Source organism: Hibiscus syriacus, unplaced genomic scaffold (assembly GCF_006381635.1).
Source record: "Hibiscus syriacus cultivar Baekdansim isolate YM2019G1 unplaced genomic scaffold, ASM638163v2 tig00110840_pilon, whole genome shotgun sequence".
NCBI classification, from domain to species: domain Eukaryota; kingdom Viridiplantae; phylum Streptophyta; class Magnoliopsida; order Malvales; family Malvaceae; genus Hibiscus; species Hibiscus syriacus.
In genome coordinates, this window is record NW_024062887.1 from 215,244 (window position 1) to 231,159 (window position 15,916).

The following is a 15,916-nucleotide window of genomic DNA, read 5'->3' on the forward strand; positions in this document are numbered from 1 at the left end:
TAAATGGATTAAGTAGATTGAATGGGAAACGATAAATGGTAAGTAATATTGAAGAACATGTACTTTTTTTCTCTTAAGTTATTGATTTTACTCTTAGAGAGGCTTGGTTTTAAAACCAGTTGTCTAATCTTAGATTATTTAATTTCGATAATGCATAAGTTAAATTAAAAATTAATTTCGGTAATGAATGATTTATCATGAATTAAAATTAACGTTATTTTTAATTAACATGTTTAACTTGAAGTCCAATTTAAAGCAGTACAATTTTAACTGCACCGGGACTAATTTAAATATTATAGATTGCACTGTTTTTTATTTGCACCTTCTTTTAATTGAGGTGGTTCTCGTACTAACGAATTAAAAAAAATAAAAAAAATTGAGCAACTCTCTAAAGAAGTTGAACCATCTATCTTTATTTCATGTCTCACAAGAACGAGGAATCACCATTTCAATTATACAAGGTTTAGAAATAATAAATGAGTTATTTTATATGCTTGGTGAAGTTGTTTGGACTGATTCTGAATTTTGTAAAGTTATAGTGATTATTTTGCATATTATGAAAATTTAGGGATTTAAGTGCAATTCTTCAATAGATGATATACTATGCTTGTAACATCCCAAACTATGGGTTAGTGACCAAATTGTAAAACTTCAGGATTTGGTGATTAAAGTAGAATAATTGAATAGTTCAATGACTTATTTGAGAATATTTTATGAAGGATGTTTAGTAATTATCAAATGAATTAAAGGGTAAAATGGTTATTTGACTAGATATATTTTTATTTTCCCTTATAAAATAAGGGAACCACGTGGAGAAGAGGAAAGAGAAGAGATTTCTCTAGAGCTTTCTTCTTCATACGAGAGAGCCAGAGCAAAGGTGAGTTTTATGGTTAGTTGATTATTTGTTGATTTTAAGAATGAGTTTTGATCATTAGGTGATACTTAAGCTTAAGGAAGCTTAGGTTGTCTTAAAATCAAAAGATGAAGAAGTTATAAGAGATTAAAGATAAGAGGTTTCTAAATGAATTTCTGGAAAAGAGTTGACAAGTTAAATTTGAAACTAAATTTGACTTGTTATCAACTTAATTAAGAGACATGAAGCGATAGAATTGAATTTATAATATATTGGAAAATTGGTATGATTATTGATTTCCATATGGAGAAAGGAATTTTGATGTTAATGATGAATTGAATGAGTAGAAATTGGTTTAAGTATGTGTACTTGAGTTAATAATATGAAAGGGAATGAAACATGAAGTATTGAAGCTGAAAAGAGTGAATTTTCGTACTTAAAATGTGATTTCTGGGTAAAGTGTATCGGTACACATTCAACAGGTACCGATACACTCTTAAATGAAAAACATCGAATGCAATAAGTGTATCGATACATAGGTAGTGTATCAATACCCCTTGAAATGAGAAATTTCGAATGTAATTTGTGTACTGATACATAGGTAGTATATCGATACATAGGTAGTATATCGATACATATGTTAAGGGATGTATCGATACACTATAGAGTGTACCGATACCTACTTTAAATAAGAAATGAAATAAGCCTTTCTTTTAGTTTAAGAAATGGAGGATTAGAATATATCAATTAGAATACTGATATGTATCAATGTATAACTATGTAGATATTGAACATACCTCTGTTCCGGAACAATCGAAGAAGTAGAATCAATTCGAATCAAGTGAGGCTAAGGTGAGTGCTTATTGGAGTTATAGTTCAATGGAATCAAGACTTGTGATAAGTCTATTCCTTATGTTAATTTTCATAGTATAATAGTTATGAACATGCATACATGATGATTGCTCTAATACATACATAAGTTATATATGGTTACATAAAATGAGAAATGATACATGATTCATGTGATATGTGATAGAAGAAAGACACATGTGATTACAAGAGAAATGACATGAGTACATGAACATATGAAACATAAGAATAATGCTCATGTTATATGATATGAGAGCTATAGGTATAATTGGTATGCCAAGAGTCGAGGGTTCTACGTGGTCCTTTGGGACATATATGTAATCATATGGAACACATATGCGGTATTTTGGTACACTTATTTGGTCCATTGGAATATGTGTATGGTTCTTAAAGAGTGGTCCTTCAGGACATATACAGAAGTCATTCGGGACAAATTCATAGGTCATTCGGGACAAATTTCACATGCCCCTAGTGGGACCCCATACGAGCTGTGGTGACAGCATAAGTGCACAACCTCAATGTACTTGCGTACCTTAAGTTCTCAGTAATGTACATGGGCCTACAAAAGGTATCAAAGGTGATTGCATTATTATTCGTCATCATGTTATTAGCATTTACACTGAATCATATGTGATATGATTGAATGATTAGATTACATGTTCATATTTATAGAAAATGCATTATTATTATATTTTATACCTCACTAAGTCTATGACTTAGCATGTAAGCGTTTTACACGTAGGCACTGAAAAGCAGAAGGATCCGATATAAGTTCAGCAGAACAACACATCTCCACTCAAAGATCAGATCAGAAGTAAATTACACAATATGTCTTTTTATGTAATAAATAAGTTGGCATGTAAACAAAGTCATTAAGTATGTATGCTTGAGTATTTTGGGAATTATATATAAACCTATGTACATTATCGTATTTTCTTAATATAAGTCCAAATGTTCTGTGATTTTGTTAAGAATATTGTTTTAAAAAGTCAATCTGACATCTCGGACTCGTATTCGGGTTGTGTACGGGTTAGGGGTGTTACAATGCTGGAAATTAATGTTAGAATGTTGAATTTGATGTTAGTGTGAATTTGAATTGTTTTGGAAAGTTGGTAAAGAATAAGGACCTATTCATATAATTTGAGAAACTTAGAGATTTATGTACAACTATGTAATAATTGATGTATTATGTTGAAAATTAAATGTTGAAGTGCTAAATTTGAATAATTGAAATATTGATTTTGGATTAATTTGGAAAATTAATAAAATTTGAGGACTAAATCATAAATAGGAAAAATGGAGACTAAAGTATATATTTTGTAATTATGGAGGTATTGTGTTTAAATTAAATTACTGGAATTTTAGTTGTGTTAATTAAAGCTTGAATTGAATTTAAATTATAAGATTGTTAAAGTTGGGGATTAAATTGCACTTTGTATAAGTTATGGGTATGAAATAGAAATTGATATAAGTTAATGAGTAGAAATTGAACATGTTGTAAGAATGTTCAAATCTGTTTTAAGATTCTTGAATTTGAAATTAAATGATAAAAAGGATTATATTGAATAAAATGAAAAAGTTGAGACGAAATTCTAAAAGAATTTATTCTATGGCTAAAATTATAGATTTGGAATTTAAATTGGAAGGTTATAAGAGTATAAGGACTAAACCATAAAAATGGAAGAAAGTCGAGGCTTAAAACGACAACTGCGTAGTTATTTAAAAATATTAAGTACTATGTTGGAAAAGAATATTAAAATATTGATTTAATATGGAATGTTGATTTTTGGACTAGTTTGTAAGTTTGTTAAAGTTTGAGAACGAAAAGGTAAAGTGCTTAAATAATGAGCTTAAAATTTACTGAATAAATATGAGCATTAAAGTACTTGAGAAGTAAACAATAGAATGGTGAATCTGAAGTTAAAATATTAAATTGGAACTGATTTGGAAATATGTATAAGTTAAAAAGCTAAATTGTAAATATGGAGGAATTATGGGTTAAAATAGAAATTGAATATAAGATAATATATGAAGTTTAAAAAGAATATCAAGGTATAATTTAGAATATTTTCAAAATATTTGGTTATATTTGAAAGAAAAGTTTATTGATGACTAAATGTGAAAAGAAGTAAAGTTAAATCAATAGTGGTAAGAAATAATTATTTAAGGTACTGAAAATGTTAATTTGATAAAGTTAAAGTTAATTATTGATCTAGTGAAAAAAATAACATTGAATATACATTAATGATATTGTTAGTATATCTATTCAAATATGGATTTATTATATTAGTTATAATTTTAATACATGAATAAAATAGTATATGAAATTAATAAAATATTTTATACATGTTTCATATTAAAATTTGTATAAGATTTAAATAAAAGCTCATTGCATAAAATATATGAGTTACTTATGCACGAGGTGAAGTGATTACATATTACCCAGACAGCATCCGAGTTTCGGATCACACCTCTGCAAGTTGCCAACCTCGTATCCTGTCGCCATCCTCCATCAATGTTCAGCTTCATCCACCCATTTGGGAGGGGGCACACCAAACCACTGCCCGATTCGTTGTAGCTCCCGGCTGTCTTCGCTTCTAGATACGACTTTGGTTCACATGAATTGCTTCCTCCTTCATGCGTGTACTCCTCTGAATAATACCATCAGTGACCGAATGATCTTTGTCAAAAATCAACTGGTTACGTCGACTCCAAACACACCAAACCATCGTGCCGAACAGAATGTCCCAATCCTCCTCCATAACTGGAAAATAACGAGGCTGTCGAAGGTTTTTGTCCACCCAAGCAACAAGATCTAGCTCCATAAATTCAGTCAAACGGCTAGGCTTTATCAGTCCTATCCTCGACTCCAAATCTAGCAGATACTCCCGCAAGATGTGAGAACTACTCTCAACAGTCGCACCACACAAGGAGCAGCTAGTGTCCGAAGTTAGATGCCGACGCCCTCGCTCCTTATTTTATTTTCTCACCAAATTCAAACTCATTCTATAAAAATAACTTATTAAAAACTATTGGTTCAATTATGAATTTAGAATCTAGATATTATTGTATTTTGGGATATTTTTGTAATTTTAGAACATTTTTAATTAATAATATTTTTAACTTTTTTTAATTAAAATTTCAAATAAATAAATAAATGTGGCATATATTAGATAATGATTGTTACGGTGTAATTAAAATTAGAAACATTAGACATTTATTTTAAATAAAAATACTTTATAAGTGAACAAATAGTATAATTGAGACACTTACTTTTATTAAATTTACAACAAATCAAATCAAATCAAATTTGAATTTATATTTAAAAAAAATCTAAATTTATTTATAAAAACCTATTTTTTAAACTTAATATTTTTATCAAGAACCTTATAAATTCAACCGAGTAACCTTCTAAACTCCTATCTGCCTCTAACTTCGCGGATTGTCTTAGGAAAGGCGGGCTAATATACGGTTAATATACGGCGTTGCCGGATATATTATAATATATTTAACAAATTCGGTTTAGCGTTACCTGAAATATCGAGTAATAACAATGTTGTAGGTGGAAATCATGAAGAAAATATTAAAAATTCCGATAATTAAATGTTGTAAAATATTATGTTATAGCTGGATGAGCATGGCCTCAAAACTATCTAGGTTTATTCACAAATATAGCTATTGAGACAACTATTAAATCAGTAAACAAACTGCTGGAATCAAACTTCAAAAATTAAAATTTATCTACTGTAATAAACATTCAAACCTAGCCTCAAAACCGTCTAAGTTCATTATGTGAAAGTCAAAATTAGAATTAACATCTAGCACAACTACAACTAATAAATACAAAAGATTAATTTTCGGATTTCCATCAATCCGACAGATAATTTCAACAATTAATTTGACTGATTTTAAAATTTATTTTGCCTATAAATATGTTTTAAAAACTCTCATTTCAATTTTAGTTTCAAATAAATTCTTCCATGCGACACGCATTACCATTACTATTACCATTACTCTGATCCGACTTGACCTAAGCCAACCAGACGACAATTACACGCGCGTGCGAGAGAGTCGTCTAATCACATTCAAGAAGGGAGGGAAAGAGTTACTCTTTAAATACCTTCCCAATGGTAACTTTCTTCTCAATGTGAGATAAGTGTCATTAACTTGTGGGCACAACCAACAAATATTACATCACAAGAAAAGAGACCCTTATTAAGCAAGAACACAAAAAATAAACGAGGAGAAGAATGAGAGGAGTTTGACTAAGCATAAAATAGAACTCTTTTGATTGATGTTTTAGCAATAGTTTAAGGGTCAAATTAAATATTAATTTTTTTTGTTAACGTTACCACATCATTTTAACGGGATGATGGTGGAGTGATTATTTTGTTACAAATCAATATATTAATGACCAGTATGTTACTTTTGAAACTTTAGTGGAAAAAAAATATATTTAAACATTAGTGACCATGAAAATTAATGAAACTCCCATTTACAGAAAGCTCTATATTTAGTTTCAACTAAACTAAAAAGAATAGACAGTCGGTTACTGGCCAGAACCAGCATTGCATATTCCCAAGAAAATACTAACTGATATGGTTTGCTTTCTGTTGAAAGATGAAAATGCTAAAAATATATTTAAATCTATTATAGTAATTAATTTAAATTTACAAAAAATTCTGTAATTAAATTGGCAGGTGCGAAAAATGCGGCGTTTAGGGATTTTAGAGCATTCCAACAAAAGTCCACGACGGTATTGTATACGATTAAAATAAAATGTTACCGACAAAATTAGTAAAAATGATCAAAAATATTATTTTTTATCGATTTTAATTATTTATATAAATAAATGCAGTAAAAAATTTAGTCAAAAATGATATTTTTGATAAAACGTTACTTAAAATATCATATTTTAACCGAAAATTTTTATCACTTTTACTTATATAGTTAATTAAAATCGATTAAAATAATAATATTTTTGATCAATTTTTATTAATTTTATTATTTAAAATAATAGCAAATTTGGTACCAACTTATTTTGGCCGTGCGCAGCACGTTAGCGAAACCGGGGACCGAATCAGCTGTCAGACTCATCTCCGCTTTGGTATGTTAGCGATATCAAGCGAATAATAAGCGTCACATCTCCGGGAAACCGCACCCCATCTAACTCCACCGCCGCAGCGCTATGGCGGCCACATCGCCGCCTCTGCCTTCCACTTTCCTAAACCGAAGAAGGCTTCTTTCCAATCTCACTTCCTTTAAACTTTTATCGATTTCCTTACGCGACGAGAGACGCTGTCGTTTTCAGTGTCAGATCAAGAGCTTTGAGAATCAACCTCCGAATTGGAGTGTTGACTTTCACTCCGGACCCGAACCGGTCCATTTGAATTCTACATCGCCGATGTCAATGCCCGCCGCTTCCGCCTCCGATTTCTCGATCAAAACCGTCAAGAGAGTCTGCCTCTTTTACTGCAACGAGACCAAGGCGCTTTCCGAGAGAGTCGCTGCTGAGTCGGACACCATTGAACTCCGCAACATCAACTGGCGGTAACCTCATCGAATATCTATCTATCGATAACCTTTTAGATATTATTGTTAATTAAATCCTTATTAATTAAGTTAACAAGTTTCAATTATATTTATTTTAGGTCTTTTGAAGACGGATTCCCCAACTTGTTCATACCAAATGCGCAAGGGATTCGAGGTCAAAATGTAGCCTTTTTAGCCTCATTTAGCTCGCCATCCGTGATTTTCGAGCAGTTATCGGTCATCTATGCATTGCCCAAACTGTTCATTTCCTCCTTCACGTTAGTTCTCCCGTTTTTCCCCACCGGAACCTCCGAGCGAATGGAGGACTAAGGAGATGTAGCAACGGCTTTTACTCTGGCTAGAATTTTGTCTAATATACCTACTTCTAGAGGGGGACCGACTAGCTTAGTTACATTCGATATCCATGCTTTACAGGTTTGTAATTTCTTATAATTATATGTACATATACATGTATGTATCTCCCAAAAGCTTAGTGGAAAAAATGACTTGGTTTTGTGTTTTTGCAGGAAAGATTCTACTTTGGTGATAATATACTGCCTTGCTTTGAGAGTGGGATTCCGTTGCTTATGAATAGGCTTCAACAGCTCCCTAACTCTGAAAAAGTAAGATTGATGACCTTTTCTGTTTGGTGTTTATGTGTTCGTTTTGTATGAAGGTGATTTCACTTTTATTCCAGGTCACTCATAATTCTGGTGAGAGTGTAAAATATGGGAATGCTCACAGGAATATTAAAAAATTTCCAAGTTTTTCCATATATTTGGAGGGACCCGGAGGTCATCAAACCCATGCCCTAAATATGTGTGTTAGACAAAGTTACTTAGATAGTAATGAAAAGTTTGAGCAATAGAACTAACGTAGCTTTGTAAGATTTGGTGTAGGTTGATTGAATGATTTTGTAATGAAAGCATGAACCTTAAGATTAAATAAGGAATTTCAGGGTTATCTTGTCTTTTTTATTTCTACACTTCTAAACTTCTCAAATTGAGAATAGGTTAATCTTTTCTTTTGTCCTGCATTATTGGATTTTAACTCATAATTCAAGAATATTGGTTTTGGTGGAGATTGTTATTTCTCAGTCAAATTAATTTTAAAGTGTGGAACTGGTCATTCTGTATGCTTAAAAGAGCTTTTTTTTTAATTTTTAATATTCTGCTATAATATTTCTTTGGTTTTCAGATATCCATTGCATTTCCGGATGATGGTGCATGGAAAAGATTTCATAAGCAGCTGCAACATTTTCCAACGGTATGTAACATCTGCAAAGAAAACAATGATATGCTACATCATTTATTGTTGTGTTTAGAGTTCATTGATTCATTCCTGATGTCATTTCACTAGCCTGAAAATGTTGATTCTTATTGTTTGTTTGCATCTGTGAATCATTTTTCAGCTATTAGTATTACCTGTTACACATGAGCTGATTTATCTGACCAGTTCAGGCAGCAACTTGTCTAATAGCCTATTCACTTTTGCGAAAAATCATGCAGGGTATGTAAGGAAAAAGGCCCTGAGGTTTTGTTTTATTATACATTTGAAACCTATTATTTTGTGTTTATAAATGGACAGACCTCTACGGGCATGGGTTTGATCTTATTAAGGAGAATATTATGTTGGGTTCATATTTCTTACTTAAAATATAATGTTTCCTGTCCATAGCATGGCTCAAGAGTTCTTGTTTCCTGCATTAGTATCATGCAAGTGGTGTATGAAATATCTAAATATGTTAGAAAGGCCCTAAATTCTACTGTAAAAACTTTCTAGTCTGCTGTTTTACCATGTGGATATATTCATGATGGTGAATGTTGTTTGCTTTTCTTGCATGTGTTCTCTGTGACATCTAGTTTTTATCTCATTTTGGAATACAAATAGAATGTTGTTGGAGCCAGTATTCCATCAGCGATTATTCTCCAATTTTTTTATTTGGGTGGACCACAAATAATATGGATGAACATTATGTGGAAGTTTTCTTTCAGCTAATTGGAGTTGAAAAAACTCTATATTCGTGACACCACATGTGCAGGTTTCTTATCCTTTTTTATGGAAGTGGTCAAGGTCTCCTTTTGGCTTTAGAGTTGTATCTAGATGTTTTTTAGATTTTTATGCGTTATTTAGTTAAACTGTCTCTCTCTCCATTCTTAAAGGGGGGAAAACATGTTAGTTGCATATGATACTGGCATAATCTTCTTGAATTGGTAACAGATTATCTGTAACAAGGTTCGGATAGGGGACAAACGAATCGTACGTATCAAGGAGGGAGAAGCTGCAGGACGGCATGTTGTGATCGTTGACGATTTGGTTCAATCAGGCGGCACTTTGATTGAATGCCAGGTATGTTACTTATAAATAGGAATTCCTCCTCACTAATTCTTTTTTCATATGCCAACCTCCTAGTTTCAATCTCATATTTTTTTATTGAATATAAAAAGTCTGTAATTCCATACTAACATCTCATTGTATTGATGTCTTGCAGAAAGCATTAGCAGCCAATGGAGCTGCTAAAATAAGTGCCTACGTGACGCATGGTATTTTCCCTAACAAGTCATGGCGACGATTTGAACGTGATAATGGAGGTAATGCACGCACCTATACACAGCATTTTGGAAGTATCATTACCTACAGTATATAGACACAATCACACACGAGAATATAATAAACTGAAAACGGTACCGGATGCTCTAAGTGTAGAACATTCAGATGCTTTGGTTTTTTCTTTATTTGTGGATTTAGTTTAAAACTTTTGGGCTGATGTTGTGTCAATTTATGTAGGGCACCCTGAGAATGGGCTGACCTATTTCTGGATTACTGATTCATGTCCTGGAACAGTGAAAGAGGTAATGAACAAATCTCCATTTGAAATTCTTAGCCTTGCTGGTTCCGTAGCTGCTGCTCTCCAAAAATAAGAACAAATTCATTAGCAGCTCGCACTTGTAGTGGACAAAAGTCGCTGTCTATGAATAATGAGACCAAACTTTTCTCGGCTGCTGAAATTTTCTATTCAGGTTTTGTTGATGTGGAAAAAAATTGAGTAACTTTTGGGTTGATAATGCTAATAAGTCGTTTGATCTTGTCCAAATTTCCAAGTTTTTATTTAATAATTTGGGAGATCATATCCTGGAAGAAAAATAAATCAGTGTAACATCTCCCAAATGATCTATTAATGGGTGTTCAGTCACACAAATAAAAAATACAACACTAATTCAATAAATGTAGTTAATCATCTTTAAAATTCACCATCGCAAGCTGGAACATTTTATTTGTTATATCTCAAAATACGATTTGTTGTTTAATTTTTTTTAATTAACAATAGACGTCTAAAGTTTTCTCGTTATATTTTTAGGGTTCTACAGTTTTTTTTCGTTATACTTTTAGTTATATTTTTAAAATTTTTTAATAATAAAAATATTATTTTTTAAAAGAAATCAAACCTCCACACCGTGTTGTCCCTCTCTCTTCCATCCTCCCACTGTCGGCAGCAAAGGGTCACAATCAGTTGGATTTTGTTCGGAGCAACACAATGAATTCAACGGTGGTGGTGGTATAACGTACAAACGGCTGTAGTCATCGAAATTGTCGGAAAACAACAAAAAAATTTAGAAATTCGAAGACCCTTCGAGGCGGTTTTTACGATGTTCGACTCAGTTTCATGGTAGGTGAGGGAATGGGTTTTGGTTGCAGTGGCGAGACGGTTTCAATGGTATCAACGATGACATTAACGGACTGACGGTGACCGATCAATAGTGGAAGATGTAAAATTTGGATGGCTTTTGGTTTTTCTTAATTATAATATTAATTTCATAAAAAATAATTTTTGAAATTTTAATTCGTGACGCATGTTAGATAATTATCAAATTTAATGACCGTTACGGTCTAATCACCTAAAGCTGTAATGTTGAAAACAATAGATATCTATTATTAGTAAAAAAAAATTCTTTAGATACCAAATCATATTTTAAGATATAATTTGAACCCTAAAAAGTGTATTAGTTCTATTTATAAACTTTTATACACACTGGCGGATTCGAATTTGTTCAACAATTCATTAAATAAAACATACTAACGTTCAAACATATATGGTAATAACTTTGAAGCCCCTATTATAATTTTGGATTTGATCATTTCTCGCTCGTGAGTCGTGACCTGTTCAAATCATTAAATAAAACTTTTTTCGTTTAAAAATTGAAGAAATAAATAATTTGCGGTTTGGATTCTGTTTAAATTTACCGAACATTTTTTTTTTCAGCGATCATGATTTGGCTAAAAATAGAGTTAATACCCAACTAAAAATATACAATTTGAGTACCAAAATGAACCTATTTGGTTAAGATAAAAGGGTTGATTCTGATGTAAGAGGACATAGCAAATAGAATCAAGTTTGGTAGAAGTCCATTTCTCCTTTCACACGAGAAATAAAAGGTTTTGTCCCTAAAAGACATGAAACTGAACAAAGCTGGCACACGTGAAGAATGCGGCTTAATTCAATTCATGGTTACTTGATTGGGTATGGTTTGTGTCGTCTTCTTAAAAACATGTTTTCTGCAACGTTTAAAAATGCCGTCGTACACAACGTCGAATTGAACGCCTCCTCTCTCTCTACTCAATATGAATAACAGGTGATCTCCCTCTACTATCTTGTAATACCTGCAATTTTTTCAATACGTTTCCATGTCAATCTGATGCAACACCACACACACACTACACAGGTAATGATCAACTAAACCATATGCCCGGCTGCAAAGTTTGGCACTCCGAATCATTTGTAACGGGACAGCTTGGGTGTTCGACAGGGAGACGAGGGTGAGTCATGGATATCGTATTCAGAGCTCCATCGTTCTCCAGCCAATACTCGTCCCTGCAAATACAGACTCAAAACCATGAGCATTGAGATCAACTCAAAAGCAACGAGATGGTTTATATGTGTTGCTAGGGGGCGCACCGGTAGCCTTTATATGGCGGAGGAACGTCGAGAGGATGATGATACAGGCTCATCTGTAGAACTCGCATAAAAAGAATAGGGTGTATACCAAGAACGCCGGAAGGAACTGTGAAACCAAGGAACTTCCTTGTACGCTTCGTGGCATAGCTGAAATAGAACGTGTTCGGAAAGGTTTGCAGATCACGGTTTAGCTTCATGGATCCTTGAATCGTAAGATCGGGGAGGATCCAATCTCCGGTAGCCCATGGCCCTGCATTCCCCAAGAGACAATCAACAAGACCCCATAGACCTACTTTCCTCCATGACAAGTTAAAGTGATCGAACCCGAAATTGTAGTAGGTCTTTAGCAAGGGGATATCCAACCAATCATATATTACAACTCCTATCCGGCAAAACTGCATCACACATATTCGTCTCAAATTTCTCCCATCTTCAGGCCTGAAACCAATCATAATCACAGCAGCTCTTATTCGGGATACCGTTTCTATTTATATCATTCGATTTAAAGAAAAGAAGATTGGTTTAAAAGGGAGCTCACAGCATGCCATCTAGATAAGTTCTTGTAGTCCCATTGAAGGCACCGGATAAGGCTGTTATGCTTAACACCCAATTCTCAGAAGTATTCTCATGATCCTTGAATGCCTAAAGAAAAAATGACTAATAGAATTGATCAGCACTCGAACGGAGAAAAATGTCGGTAAAAGACAACTCTGCGTACAAATTGGAAATGGACTAACTTTATCAGCAAGCATCTGCTGCAATACCCGTGCAACCTGAGCGCCTGCTGAATGGCCAACGATGTGAATAGGGTGATCTTCATCCCATTCTGGGTAATGCCCTGCAGTCCAAATATCACAGTACAACAACTTAAGCCATTCTTACATGGAAAACGGATCGATTCAGAACAAAGAACAAAAATTGAAAAGTACATCACTTAGGGGGCGTTTGGTTCGCAGAAAAGATCATTACCAATGGAAATTATTTTTTCCGAAATTGTATTCTCATGTTTAGTTCACAAAAAGATCATTACCAGCTAATAACTTATTACCGATAGTAGCATTTTTGGAATAAAAAGGTAGAAATGTCATTACATCTAATTTCTTTGGTAATGAACAATTCCTACCATTTTGGACAAAAATACTATTGAAATAATAATTTTTTATAAAGATCATTCTCAATTCTTATTCTTCATGTTTTACTCTAAATTATAAACTTAATAATAATAATAATAATAATATACAAAGAGTTTAATTTAATAAAATATTAATAAATTTGAGTAGTTAAAATTATTTTATAATTTTATGAGATGAAAATATTATTATTGTAAAAATGTAAATATTTAAAATAATATTTAATTTTAAGCTATTAAAAAATAGATTTTATACATTAAAAAATAATATATTTGTCTACTCGAGATTACAATATTATTTTTCATGTTATATTATATTTTATATAAATAAATATGATACTTATGAAAATTATTTAAAACTATAAGTTTGGTATACTAATTATATTAATTATATGTTAAATGTATTTTTTTATTTTAAACTTATATAGTGTAATAATTAAAATATTTTTATAATTTTTCATTCAAATATTTATAATTTAATATTAAAGTTTTATTTGTTAAAAAAATATATATCACAAGGATAATTTGGTAAAATATGCATCCAAGTAATCTTATATTCCTCCAACCAAACACTATAATCTTACATTCCTACTAAGCAAACCAAAAAGATGATACAATATTCCCAGAGTAATATTACATTCCGGTAATCTTATTCTCAAAGATAATCTTACATTCTGTGAACCAAATGTATCCATAAGAGATAGTCTTCTCTGGTTAGGGATGGGCATGGAACCAGTGACGGATGCACTAAGCCCCCATAGGGGCCAAGTGCATCCAATTATTTTGGAAAATTGATTAAATTCAACTTAATGTGTTAAGGGAAAAAAATTACAATTTTTGCATACCTATTATTTTTACGAAAAGAAAATTAAAATTTTGGATCTCCATTCTTAAATTTATGGATCCGCCATTGCATGGGACCCGAACCCGAGGGCTTCTGACCTGACCCAATTAGACCGGGTCGGATTCGGGTTTAGGATGAAAAATACCTGACCTGACCTAAGAAAAAAATATAATTTTACCTTATATATTTACGAATAATTACAATAATATCCATCTATATATTATTTTTTTCAATTAAATCACTGTTTTTATTAAATAAAAATAATAATTTTTATTATTTCAGGTCGGGTCGAGTCGGGTTTGGATTTTATCTAAAAAAATCAGATGGTGTTCAGGTCGGGTGAAGGGTATATATTTTTCGGGTCAGGTCAGGTTGGCCAAACCATAACCATGCCCATCCTTCTCTCTGGTCCACTTTAGTCATGATGGTTAACAGCAATATCTTACAAGTATATACTACTTGTTAATGGGGTGCAACGATTCGGAAATCGCCGGAGAGATGCCTATTTCGAGCAACAAACACTTGTTTATGCTAATCGAGTGGCCAAATTCATCCATTAAAACACATAAACAGCACTAATAGGTTAAAAAACTGGGAAATTTGAGCTTACCTTGTTCATAAAATCGTCCGAACTGAGAGTGGCCACAAGCCTTGCTATGTTCTTCACCATAGTCAACACTCCCACCTTTCAGATAATAGAACAATTCACGAGCCCTGAAACCAAAAATCCCATATAAACATACAATAATCAAACTAAATGGCAACCCTTAATGCTTACATGATCGACTTACCTATCATATATGCTTGTGAGAGACCCCAAATCAGGCACAAGAACCCTCTCATCTTTCTTTTCAGCCCCTCCAAAATACGAAAAACCTCCAAGTTTCTGCAAACAAAACCCAACATCAGATCATAAATTCAGTTGAAAGGAGAAAAAAAAACCAGAACAGCAGAAGAAAGAAGATGAACATACTCCTTCGCCAAATCCAAAAATGCCATGAATCAAAACAATAGGAGGCAGATCATCAACGTTGGTCGTAGAGGGATCTTGTTTTTTCACCTCTGAGATTGCATTAGCCTTGAAAATCCGGTCACTCAGAGCCTGTGGGAGGTCCACGGCAACGGCGGTGCTATATACGTAGAGCCCATATAAAAGATGAACCATTAAGCTAACAAACAGCTCGGCCAATTGGAAAGCTGAAACCCACCACCGTTTTATCATCTTCTCAAAAACTCCACCCAAAAGAATCAAAATTGAAGAAAGGATACAAAACAAAGCCTCGAGTTTCTGGGTCTCCACTGTGAATAAGATGCGATAAGTATATGCTACTCTGCCGTTGAACAGGGTGGAAGGTGAAACAGGTTACCAATTTCTTCGGTTTTGATTATGGAGTTCTCCTGGGTTTCAACTTTCAAAGCTTGAAAATTGTTTAACCGCAAAATTTTCCACCTCTCCAAACCTATATAAGAACTGACCAATAAGGAATAGGGTAAAGTATATAAATGGCCACGAAACTTTTAAGATGCTTGCATTTAGGTCCATAACTTTTAAAACTTGCAATACAGTCACCAAATATTTAGTTCGTTTGCAATATGATCCCGACGTAATAGCCGCTTCATTGACGATAGGGTAAATTATATAAATGGTCACTAAACTTTTTAGAAACTTGCATTTAGGTCCTCTAACTTTTAAAACTTGCAACACAGTCATCAATTACATTCTAAACCCAAAAT

The 15,916-nt window shown here is 32.8% G+C and overlaps 1 protein-coding gene and 1 pseudogene across 1 annotated transcript; one reads left to right on the top strand and one right to left on the bottom strand.

The window, feature by feature from the left end:
• Nucleotides 1–6,824: 6,824 nt before the first annotated feature.
• LOC120143290 lies at nucleotides 6,825–10,277 on the top strand (annotated as a pseudogene).
• A 1,317-nt stretch (nucleotides 10,278–11,594) lies between these two features.
• On the bottom strand, nucleotides 11,595–15,606 carry LOC120143292 (lipase-like). The gene is made up of 8 exons (XM_039157651.1): nucleotides 15,156–15,606; nucleotides 14,974–15,068; nucleotides 14,793–14,896; nucleotides 12,947–13,047; nucleotides 12,748–12,851; nucleotides 12,210–12,647; nucleotides 11,994–12,125; nucleotides 11,595–11,914 (listed from the first exon to the last, which is right to left on the bottom strand). Exons 1-8 carry the CDS (start codon nucleotides 15,402–15,404, stop codon nucleotides 11,752–11,754), a joined length of 1,386 nt encoding a protein of 461 aa, XP_039013582.1. The 5' UTR covers nucleotides 15,405–15,606; the 3' UTR covers nucleotides 11,595–11,751.
• Nucleotides 15,607–15,916: the final 310 nt, after the last annotated feature.